The sequence below is a fragment of the Medicago sativa genome, chromosome 2 (assembly GCF_051527215.1).
Source record: "Medicago sativa cultivar Bolivia chromosome 2, Bolivia_mono, whole genome shotgun sequence".
In the NCBI taxonomy this organism is placed as follows: Eukaryota; Viridiplantae; Streptophyta; class Magnoliopsida; order Fabales; family Fabaceae; genus Medicago; species Medicago sativa.
The window spans coordinates 63,212,579-63,225,338 of record NC_140750.1 but is presented as its reverse complement, the minus strand read 5'-3'; the positions used below and the strand labels follow the sequence as shown (position 1 = coordinate 63,225,338).

The 12,760-nt window shown below is 33.0% G+C and overlaps 1 protein-coding gene across 2 annotated transcripts; it reads left to right on the top strand.

Annotated features, from left to right (window-relative positions):
• The first annotated feature begins 1,846 nt into the window (after nucleotides 1-1,846).
• LOC146949563 (phosphoenolpyruvate carboxylase) lies at nucleotides 1,847-7,410 on the top strand. 2 transcript variants are annotated; one of them, XM_085745542.1, is made up of 11 exons: nucleotides 1,847-1,929; nucleotides 2,332-2,516; nucleotides 3,183-3,574; nucleotides 3,664-3,748; nucleotides 3,871-4,093; nucleotides 4,191-4,294; nucleotides 4,394-4,487; nucleotides 4,613-4,767; nucleotides 4,906-5,904; nucleotides 6,108-6,494; nucleotides 6,887-7,410. In XM_085745542.1, the coding sequence occupies exons 2-11, from the start codon at nucleotides 2,352-2,354 to the stop codon at nucleotides 7,181-7,183; spliced, it is 2,901 nt and encodes a 966-aa protein (XP_085601668.1). In that variant the 5' UTR covers nucleotides 1,847-1,929; nucleotides 2,332-2,351; the 3' UTR covers nucleotides 7,184-7,410. The 2 variants fall into 2 exon arrangements, with proteins under 2 accessions (XP_085601668.1, XP_085601669.1); XM_085745543.1 differs by lacking the exon at nucleotides 1,847-1,929 and having other exon boundaries at nucleotides 2,190-2,516.
• The last annotated feature ends 5,350 nt before the right edge of the window (nucleotides 7,411-12,760 follow it).

The following is a 12,760-nucleotide window of genomic DNA, read 5'->3' as shown; positions in this document are numbered from 1 at the left end:
CTTACAAATTGAAAAACCAAACTTTACCACCATGTTCGTGAAGACTTTCTAACACTACATAGTTGAAAGTTTGACCACAATTTCAATACCGACGGCCAAAGAAAGAGTGTATTGGTCGACAATAGTTCATGATGCAATTCGCAATGAAAAGCCTCACGATAAATAGCATTGATGTTGGTACTATGAGCGAATTTTTATTTCAAAATAGCCTTGATTAGTTTTTTTAGGGGAAATAGATTAGTTAAACGGTATATAAATCCAAATAATTAGAAAGAAAACTTGTAACAAACCCATCGATAATGCATTAATCATATAAGGGAACCAAATTTTATTAACACATTTATATCATTTGACAATCAGTTTCAGTTGTCAACAAAGGGTCCAGGTAAAGGAGAAACCAATTTTAAATGTGTTTTAATGACTTTAAACAGGTGCATTTATACAATTTTCGATAATGAACACACAATTTCGATACTATTTTTCCCCTTTTCAATAGGTTCCCTCGAAAATAATCAATCTTATTTGAAATTTGTTGAAAATTTACTCCCTAGCATCTATTATTACTAGTATGGACATGTTGACTTTTTTCAATCTTATAAGCACATTTGACTTTTTTCATTCCGATGAGTGCTTAATAAATTTAACGTGTCTATTTTGTAAATGTTTTTTTGACAGAAAATATCTCATTTCATTAATAAGAGCATCTTGAATACAATCATGTAATACGTGAAATAGTGGATACTAGCATAAAATGTGGCTGCCCTAGCAAGTCTATGAGCATCTCATTTGCTTGTCTCCTAATAAACTCTACTCTTGAGTTTGTGAAAAAGAATGAGAATGTATTCCTACATTCACTGGTAATAGCTCCTAAATCAAATACATTATTTCTAGTACTATGGAAGCTATCTACTACCCTCTTAGAATCGAGCTCGAAAATAACATTATTGAAATTATGCTCTTTTGCCCATCTGATAGCATATAAAAGACCAATAGCTTCTCCCTCAGACACATCTAAGAGCGGCAATGACCAACTGGTTCTGGCTTTCACTAACCTCCCACGATCATCATGTTGATATTTCAAAATTATACTTTTTATTTTTTAATTTTTAAGATAAATTAGTACCATCTTTCAAAAAAAAAAAAATTAGTACCATTAATAAGATGTTTGTTTGGAAAAGAATAATAATTGCGTCTAACAAATTACATGAAGCTTATATTTAGGGATAAAAAGATTCTTCAAAGGGGTTTATAACTTAGAAGGGAGGGAGTAAAAGTAAAAAAGAAAATAAAAAAAAATAGAGGGAATATACTCTATTTCGTTATGAGGGTCATTATTGCAGAAAAGATCTCCAAAAATAAGTGTTCGTTATATTTTATTTTTTTAATTATACCATTGAGTTAATCAATCAAAAATCGATTTCTTTTTACATTCACAATAATAGGAAATGAATTCTCTTAAAAAATAATAATAAATTTGATAATACCAATTCAATAAAATTATATTAACTTTTTTATTTTATTTTTTGACAAAATTAACTTTTTTATTTTTATTTTAAGGGAATTCCCTTTTCTATTTAAATTTTTTCCTTAATTTAAATGAAATAATCAAATGTGACATTTTTACATAAAGATTAAATGAACTAGGACCAAAAAATAAATAATAAATAAATTGAACCTTCTTCTAAGTCTGTCCCATAACTATACAAGGAATATTGAAAATGAAAAGCATATTCCAATATATGCTACAAAAATAGAATAACAATTTTTTATTAGTTTAAAACTTTATGTACGTAACAAATGTCTCTAATTTTCTATAAAAAGACCCCCCACTTCACTACTTGAGATCACAAACACTGTCCTTCTGATCCATTTTTCCATTCCTTGTCATCATCTTCTTCTTCGTATCCAACTGTCTGGCACACAACACGGGTACTAACTTTTTATCATCATTCCTCTGTCATGCAACAAAAAATCCTATGTTTTTTTTTATGTTACATGTTTCATAACATAACATGTTTTCCTAGGATAATATAAATCCTATGTTATTGTACTTTTTTTATTTTTATTTTTATGAAAATATATGTTGTACATGTAACACTAGTCCTAGTATGTTTATGTACACGTGTCATCCATTGATGATATTCAATATGTCAATCTCTTTCATAATTTTCGGGATTTGATTAGAATTTATGGATGTTGTTGTTTTGATTCGCCCCTTGATTTTGTTTTGTGTTCATGGTTTTTTTTTTTCCATTGTTTAATTTATAATTTTTGATGAGTTTTTTGTGTCATGTTTTCATGAAGGGTTATTGAATTTTGTGTTTTTATAGGTGAGAGAGTGAATTGCTACAATGGCAAACAAGATGGAAAAAATGGCATCAATTGATGCACAGCTTAGGCAATTGGTTCCTGCAAAAGTGAGTGAAGATGATAAACTTATTGAGTATGATGCTTTGTTGTTGGATCGGTTTCTTGATATTCTTCAAGATTTACATGGAGAGGATCTGAAGGATTCTGTAAGTTTTTTTTTTTTTTTTGTTCTTTAATTTGAATTATTTGGAAATTTTTCTGAGATTTGATTTTGATTATTCACTGTTTGGTTCTAAAAGTCAATAATATGTTTGGTTGGTGAGAAAAAAAGATTGGAAATTTGATTCTTTTGACAGATTTTGGATATTAGGTCAAGTCTATTGATTTGTAATGTTTTAAGGAAACATGACTTTTTGATATGTTTGACTTGTAACAGAAAAAAAACCTTTATAGAGGGAAAATTCTGATTGATCCAATGTTTAGTATTTTATCTTTATTTTAATTTTTAAATATTTCGAATATACGTTTAATTAGGTTATCTGTAAAGATATGAAACATGAACTATTAGGCCTTAGTGACTGTAGATTTAGTGAAATAATCCGATTTTCTGTTCAGATGCTTTTATAATTTGCTTTGATCTGTGTTATCAAATAGCGGCTATAAGTTCGACAAACTGTTGTTCTGTGATACACGATTTAGTACAAAGAGTTGTCAAATGACAGCTATAGCAGCACTATAGTTCTGTAAAATTTGAACCAACAATTATTTTCTGTTATTCACAATTGACAACACTGGGTTTGATGCTTTGACATAATGAGACGGAATTTGTTTTCTTCACGGTATGATTGAAAGGCTAAAATGCTGTTGTGCAGGTTCAAGAAGTGTATGAACTTTCTGCTGAATATGAAAGAAAGCATGATCCTAAGAAACTTGAAGAGCTTGGAAATTTGATCACAAGTTTCGATGCAGGTGACTCAATTGTTGTTGCCAAGTCCTTTTCACACATGCTTAACTTGGCCAACTTAGCTGAAGAGGTTCAAATTGCGCACCGCCGAAGGAACAAGTTGAAGAAAGGTGATTTTAGGGATGAGAGCAATGCAACCACTGAATCTGACATTGAGGAAACTCTCAAGAAACTTGTGTTTGACATGAAGAAATCTCCTCAGGAAGTTTTTGATGCATTGAAGAACCAGACTGTTGATCTTGTTCTTACTGCTCATCCTACTCAGTCGGTTCGTCGATCTTTGCTTCAAAAGCATGGAAGGTTTGTTTCATAATGTAGTATTTTTCTTTTAAAATAAAGTATTGAACAGAATGTATAAGAAAATTGAACTTTTTCTGTTCTTTTCACAGGGTAAGGAACTGTTTATCTCAATTGTATGCTAAAGACATCACTCCTGATGATAAGCAGGAGCTTGATGAAGCTCTCCAGAGGGAGGTGATCATCAAAGCCTTTTTCGATTCTGTTTGATTTTTCGCCATATTGAAATGATGTTACATTATTATGATTTTTCGCTAAATTGAAATGATTTTCTTGTGTTACTTTTTGTTATTTTGTAGATTCAAGCTGCATTCCGTACCGATGAAATCAAGAGGACTCCACCAACTCCACAAGATGAGATGAGGGCCGGGATGAGTTACTTCCATGAAACAATTTGGAAGGGTGTCCCTAAATTTCTTCGCCGTGTTGATACAGCATTGAAGAACATAGGGATTAACGAACGTGTTCCCTATAATGCTCCTCTAATTCAATTTTCATCTTGGATGGGTGGTGATCGTGATGGTATAATTTTTTTCTGTTATATCCATATATGTATGCATATGTATGTACATACGCAAAATCCAATGTGATTTAAAAAATGAGATAATATATGATGCAGGTAATCCAAGAGTGACTCCTGAAGTGACAAGGGATGTTTGCTTACTAGCCAGAATGATGGCTGCTAATTTGTATTATTCACAGATAGAAGATCTTATGTTTGAAGTAATTCACATATCTCCCTTTTTCTCCTTTTGTAACTAACATTTTGATCGGATCAGTATTTTACTACTGTTTTACTGATTTCTTCTCTTGTTTCTTTAGCTTTCTATGTGGCGTTGCAATGATGAGCTACGTGTTCGCGCAGAAGAACTTCACAGGAATTCCAAGAAAGATGAAGTTGCAAAACACTATATAGGTGATAATCTTAAATGTTTTTTTTTTTGAAAGGGTGACAATCTTTAATGCTAGTTATGTATATTTGTGTTGATATGTTGATTAGTTCATTTTTGTGATAATCTTTATTTTTCTTCCATGATGCAGAGTTTTGGAAAAAAATTCCTTTGAATGAACCATACCGTGTTGTACTCGGGGAGGTAAGGGACAAGCTCTATCGCACTCGTGAGCGTTCTCGTTATCTCCTAGCTCATGGCTATTGTGAAATTCCTGAAGAAGCCACATTCACCAATGTTGATGAGGTATATATTTCTCTGTTTTACTATATACAGGACTTTTTATGGAATAAAAACATTTAGTTATGTACTGACAATGCTATTTTTTTGATTGATTGAATTTATCTTTGTTCGAAAGATACTAACTAGAGTTAATTTGTGTAGTTTCTGGAACCTCTTGAACTATGCTACAGATCACTCTGTGCTTGTGGTGATCGTGCAATTGCTGATGGAAGCCTTCTTGATTTCTTGAGGCAAGTTTCCACTTTTGGACTGTCACTTGTAAGGCTTGACATAAGGCAAGAGTCTGATCGTCACACTGACGTGATGGATGCCATTACCAAACATTTGGAAATTGGATCCTACCAAGAATGGTCTGAAGAAAAAAGACAGGAATGGCTTTTGTCTGAGTTGATTGGCAAAAGGCCACTTTTTGGACCTGACCTACCCCAAACCGATGAAATTAGAGATGTTTTAGACACATTCCGTGTCATAGCAGAACTTCCATCTGACAACTTTGGAGCCTACATCATTTCGATGGCAACTGCACCGTCTGATGTGCTGGCAGTTGAACTTCTTCAACGCGAATGCAAAGTCAGGAATCCGTTAAGAGTCGTTCCATTGTTTGAGAAGCTTGATGATCTTGAGTCTGCTCCTGCTGCATTGGCTCGGTTGTTCTCCATAGACTGGTACATAAACCGGATCGATGGGAAGCAAGAAGTTATGATTGGATATTCTGATTCTGGAAAAGATGCTGGAAGGTTTTCTGCGGCATGGCAACTATATAAAGCTCAGGAGGACCTCATCAAAGTTGCGCAGAAATTTGGTGTTAAGCTAACCATGTTCCACGGTCGTGGTGGAACTGTTGGAAGAGGAGGTGGACCTACTCATCTTGCTATCTTGTCTCAACCACCGGAAACAATTCACGGATCTCTTCGTGTGACAGTTCAAGGTGAAGTTATTGAACAGTCGTTCGGTGAGGAACACTTGTGCTTTAGGACACTGCAACGTTTCACTGCTGCTACTCTAGAACACGGAATGCGTCCCCCAAGCTCTCCAAAACCGGAATGGCGCGCCTTGATGGATCAGATGGCTGTCATTGCTACTGAGGAATACCGTTCAATTGTGTTCAAGGAACCACGTTTTGTTGAGTACTTCCGTCTGGTAAGACATCACAAAATCATTAACTTTTACTTCCTTGTTAAGTAAAATGACATTCAAATTTGGGTCAAATATGTTTTTTGACCCTATAAAATGGTTAAAATTAAAATTTATATAGGGTCTAAAGTTTGTCATTTTGCCAGGACTACAAACATATTTAACATTTTAGGTTATAACAATATTTGTCAACTTTATGTGTCATGTAGGCTACACCAGAGATGGAGTATGGTAGGATGAACATTGGAAGTCGACCGGCAAAGAGAAGGCCTAGTGGAGGCATTGAAACACTGCGTGCGATTCCATGGATCTTTGCCTGGACACAGACAAGGTTTCATCTTCCAGTATGGCTAGGCTTTGGAGCAGCCTTCAGACAAGTTGTTCAGAAGGATGTTAAGAATCTCCATATGCTGCAAGAGATGTACAATCAATGGCCTTTCTTTAGGGTTACCATTGATTTAGTTGAAATGGTGTTTGCCAAGGGAGACCCTGGTATTGCAGCACTGAATGATAGGCTCCTAGTTTCAAAGGATCTGTGGCCATTTGGGGAACAGTTGAGAAGCAAATATGAAGAAACTAAGAAACTCCTACTTCAGGTAATGATCCTTTTACTATGTAAATATATCATATCGATCGTTGTAGTTTTGGAACAATTTTTAACAGTCAAGGGCATATTTGGATTTACTTATTTGAACTAATCTACTGGCATAATCTTTAGACTGTTTGAAAGTTCTGATGGAAATAACTTATGGCATGCCTGTAAGCTATTTTCAGCTTATTTCTGTAAGCTCTCCAGAATAACCTATGAAAACACTTTTGACTTTATTTTATCTTTATTATAGAAATATCTTATATATAAGCATTTAGTATATGATAACTGTTTATGTTATAAGCACTTAATTAAGTTGTTTATCCAAATAGAGTCCAAGTCTTTGTTAGATATTGCGCTTTCATCATCTAAGAACTAGACTGATTTTGTAATCTTCAGGTGGCTGCACACAAGGAAGTTCTTGAGGGTGACCCCTACTTGAAGCAAAGACTCAGACTCCGTGATTCCTACATTACAACCCTTAATGTTTTCCAAGCCTACACATTGAAACGGATCCGCGATCCAAACTATAAGGTGGAGGTGCGCCCCCCAATATCAAAAGAGTCTGCTGAAACAAGTAAACCAGCTGATGAACTTGTAACATTGAATCCAACAAGTGAATATGCTCCTGGTTTGGAAGACACACTCATTCTTACCATGAAGGGTATTGCTGCTGGCATGCAGAACACTGGTTAAATTTTGGTTACATTTTTTCACTTGTATTTGTTTCTTTATGTTATGTGTGTACTAAGATTTCATAAATACTAGATGAATCTAGTTGCAAACAAGCACTACAAGTGAGTGCTTTTTTCTTTTTCTTTTTCTTCTCATAAGAATTTCACATCAGGTTTTGTTGGTGTGTTTCCTTACTTTGCTGCCACACAAATGAGTTATGCAATTGATGTTATGTTTCAAGGCATAAATTTTGTTGAGTGCTGCTACTATACCCTTTCTTGTTCAATTTAATATGAGACTGAACAACATAGAAAATAGGAACAATTATAATAAGACTATTAGAGCACTTGAAATGATTGAAATATATAACAGTTGGAGTGCTTAAATTAAAAATCACATTCATAGATCTTCTAATTTTTTTTGAAAGAAAAATGAAGAGATTTATTATAATTATTTTGAATATATAACAGTAAAGCAATAGTTTTAAATATACAAAAGCAGACATTTTAAAAACTTGTGAATTGGATATACTCTCTTATAAATCCAAAATCATAATGTTGGTGTTGGAACACTTCATTATTATATTGACAAAATAGAGATGATACGTACAACAATTGATCAACAAAAGAAACAAGTCATTCCTACGTGGAATGTTACCACCTTTGGTATGCACTCATGTGGTATTCTTTTTTCACACAATGTACTTATGTCGTATGTGTAATTGATCTATCATTTATGAAAAATTGGTCACACCAATATCACTTTTGTATTATTTCTTTTTTAAGTGGATGTGGAGTCATAGTTTCTTTTGAAAAATGTAGAGAACCCCCCACTCCTTGCTTCGTGTATAAGAATGAGATTGACATAAAAAAGGACAAAAATCAACACTCAATCATGAATATTTTTTTTTTTTGGAAAAGCAAAAGTTGGAGTGCTTAAATTAAAAATCACATTCATGCACAAGATTTTGGAACAGAACAAGATTAGGATACAAATAAAGTTTCACAATCCAATCCAAGAGCGTTTAAATGAAATGACACGAGTCTTTTCTAATTTAATTAAAGTTTTATGTTCGAATTCAGCATGAACATGCAACATCGTTAAAACTAATAGGAAAAGTTAGCCATTCATTTAGATACCACAAGACCCGATGGATTGTATCCGCATCTGTGCACGGATGATACCTAGTTTCCAAAACAAAAAGTTTGGCAATCCTAAATCAAAGCCACATAAATACAAAGAAAACCTCTAGAGAATTTTGACACACAAAACAAGGTTTATATCATACCACAACCAACACCTCCAGCTGCAAATATGCATCTCTAAATCTACACAAGTGCACAAAAACTGTACTAAAATAACAGCTTCCTTCAAAAGATATTCAAACGACGACACAACTCTTACAAGCTCGACGCAAACTTCTCTAAAGGCGATATAAATGCAGATTGAAGCTGCAACTCCCTTGTGCTCATGAAAAAGTCGGTACAAAATAATCCTTAATTTGCGAGTAGAAATCAAGAAGTTCAATCACCAAACCAAACCAATAGATGACATGAACTCAAACCTATATCACCATTCAAACACTAGTAACACACTTTCATACACCACCAAGTTATAGAGTAGTTAAAACTTGACTGATTTAAATGTAACATGTTCCAAGAAGTCAGTATCACTTCAACCGGAATGTCCCCATTCCTTGAAAAATATTTTGATTTCTCACTTTTCAAATGAACCAAACACACGCAAAACAAATTATTATAAACGTTGATTACCTTCGTTAAAAGGAACCAAGGCCGTCCCTCGCCACTTTCTACTGCATGGCATGCCCAATGGATTCAATAAACCCGCAACCGTCACTGCATAATTGAGCCTCTCTAGAGGTGTCAATATCATGGGGCCTTGAAGTTTTGGCCCCAGCCCACATAGTAATGGGGCTTAAAAATCCACAAGATTAAAAGGCCCACATTCATGCAAGCCCACAAATCAAAAGCCCTCAAGGCCCCAAGCCCCAGAATTTCTATAAACATTTTCTTTTAAAGTTTTTTTTTTTAAAAAAAAAACTATTTTTAAAGTTTTTTTTATTCAAAACAACTTATTTATACAAAATAGTTTATTACGATTTCATTTTAAAAAACAACTTATTCAAAACAACTTATTTATGCAAAACAACTTATTTATACAAAACAACTTATTTATGCAAATCAGCTTATTCGAAACAACTTATTTATACAAAATAGCTTATTTGTGCAAAACAGCTTATTCAAAACAACTTATTTATACAAAAAAGCTTATTTGTGCAAAACAGCTTATTCAAAACAGCTTATTTATACAAAACAGCATATTCCGATATAATTTTAAAAAATAACTTATTCAAAACAGCTTATTTATTCAAAAACAACTTATTCAAAACAGCTTATTTATGCAAACCAACTTATTTATGCAAAAACAGCTTATTCAAAACAACTTATTTATGCAAAACAGCTTATTTGTGCAAAACAGCTTATTTATGCAAAACAGCTTATTCGAAACAACTTATTTATACAAAATAGCTTATTAGTGCAAAACAGCTTATTCAAAACAACTTATTTATACAAAACAACTTATTTGTGCAAAACAGCTTATTCAAAACAACTTATTTATGCAAAATAGCTTATTTGTGCAAAACAGCTTATTCAAAACAGCTTATTTATGCAAAACAGCTTATTTATGCAAAACAGCTTATTTATACAAAATAGCTTATTTGTGCAAAACAGCTTATTCAAAACAACTTATTTATACAAAACAGCTTATTTGTGCAAAACAGCTTTTCAAAACAGCTTATTTATACAAAACAGCATATTCCGATTTCATTTTAAAAAACAACTTATTCAAAACAGCTTATTTATGCAAAACAACTTACTCAAAACAGCTTATTTATGCAAAACAACTTATTTATGCAAAAACAGCTTATTCGAAACAACTTATTTATACAAAATAGCTTATTTGTGCAAAACAGATTATTCAAAACAACTTATTTATACAAAATAGCTTATTTGTGCAAAACAGCTTCTTCAAAACAACTTATTTTGAATAAATAAGTTGTTTTGAATAAGCTGTTTTGTATAAATAAGTTGTTTTGAATAAGCTGTTTTGCACAAATAAGCTATTTTGTATAAATAAGTTGTTTCGAATAAGCTGTTTTGCATAAATAAGTTGTTTTGAATAAGCTGTTTTGCACAAATAATCTGTTTTGAATAAGCTGTTTTGCACAAATAAGTTGTTTTGCATAAATAAGTTATTTTGAATAAGCTGTTTTGCACAAATAAGCTATTTTGTATAAATAAGTTGTTTCAAATAAGCTGTTTTTGCATAAATAAGTTGTTTTGCATAAATAAGCTGTTTTCAATAAGTTGTTTTGCATAAATAAGTTGTTTAGAATAAGTTATTTTTTAAAATTAAATCGGAATATGCTGTTTTGTATAAATAAGCTGTTTTGAATAAGATGTTTTGCACAAATAAGCTGTTTTGTATAAATAAGTTGTTTGGAATAAGCTGTTTTGCACAAATAAGCTGTTTTGTATAAATAAGTTGTTTTGAATAAGCTGTTTTGCACAAATAAGCTATTTTGTATAAATAAGTTGTTTTGAATAAGCTGTTTTGCATAAATAAGCTGTTTTGAATAAGTTGTTTTGCATAAATATGTTTTGCATAAATAAGCTGTTTTGAATAAGTTGTTTTTTAAAATGAATTCGTAATAAGCAGTTTTGTATAAATAAGCTGTTTTGAATAAGCTGTTTTGCACAAATAAGCTGTTTTGTATAATTAAGTTGTTTTGAATAAGTTGTTTTGCACAAATAAGCTATTTTGTATAAATAAGTTGTTTCGAATAAGCTGTTTTGCATAAATAAGCTGTTTTGAATAAGTTGTTTTGCATAAATATGTTGTTTTGCATAAATAAGTTGTTTTGAATAAGTTGTTTTTTAAAATGAAATCGTAATAAGCTGTTTTGCATAAATAAGCTGTTTTGAATAAGCTGTTTTTTAAAATAAGATCGTAGTAAGCTGTTAAGAAAAAAATTATAATATGGGGCTTTATTAGGCCCACAAATAAATAGATTTTTTAGTGGGCTTGGCCCCAAATAATTCTTTTTAAGTAGGGGGTTTTAATTTAGTGGGCTTGGTGGGGGTTTTTTTAAGTGGGCTTTGAAATTTGGGGCTCTATTGACACCTCTAAGCCTCTCTTCCAATGATTCCACGGTAGAATAAATCCTCTTTTGTTGGAATCCTATTTTGAATTAATTAATTGTCAAGCATACACTTTCACCTTAAGCGGAATGGAGATATGCCAAACTAACATGTTGAAGTACTTCAAGCTTTCGTTAGCATTTTTCATAAAAAAATAAATTTATATACCCATCTCACTGAATAAATTTTGGATTCCAACAAAAGAGATATTGACTTCTTAAATAGGAACTTTACTTGCTTTTCAAATTTTCCAATCCAAACTTACTCTCATGCTACGAAAGCAACAAATGTATCTTTTTTTTTTTTTTTTTTTGAATCGGCAAATATTATTAAACGTCATCCCCGCAAGACGCAAGGAATGAACCAGATAAGATACAAATGGTGCCGCATATAGACGGAACACCATAACCACCTACAAAACACCCCTGGAGATAAACCCACCAAAAACAACACCACCTAAAACAAACTCCAAAAAAACAACAAACATTGTAAACACAGTATCCACCACCGCCCTCCGTCACTACTCACCCACAGAGAACACCCTCAACAAAAACTCCCGGATCCCTACTCCCAAGCCGAGCCACAATTCGAAGAGCACCTAACCAAAAGATCAAGCAGCTATCACAAACCTCGCGACCTCCGATCCAATGAAAGAGCACAAAACAAAGCCCAAAAACCAACAAAGCTTTCTTGCTTCCATACTCCCGCATTGATTTCTTGCTTCCATAATGTGTCGACCACTAATATTCAGGATAGATGGATCCAGTGGAACTCATCCAATCAAATCCCTACGATTATCAATGTTGATGTCAGCTGTCTTGGTAACCTAATAAGAGCGGGTTATGGAGGCTTACTAAGCCATCCTTCCGGGACATGGATTTTAGGTTTCTCAGGTTACAGTGTAGGAGCTACAAACATCCTTATGGCTGAGCTTCATGGTATTAATCAAGGGCTTTCGTTGGCTAGAGGCATGAACTTCCAATATATTATTTGTTGGGAACTGCTATATATCCCGAGGAAATGCTTCCCGACGGGATCACGGCAGACCTGTTTTTAATTTTTTTTTTATTAAGCAGTTCATCAAATAAATGTGCAATCCAAGGGCTGTTAGGCTGCCAACTCCATCGGGAAGATCTCGTGAAAACAGCATTCGCTGTATTTATCATTATCCTTATTTGTTATTCAAATTCTCTTCACTATGTTAACATTCTCAAGAAGTCACCTCCTCAATACCACAAATACGCCACTTTAATTCAAGACATCAATGATCTTCTCAACCTTAATTGGACCACATTATTTGTTCACACCCTTCGTGAAGGTAATAGTTGTGCTTACTTTTTAGCAAAGCTTGAAGCTTCTTCCTTCTTAGATCTCA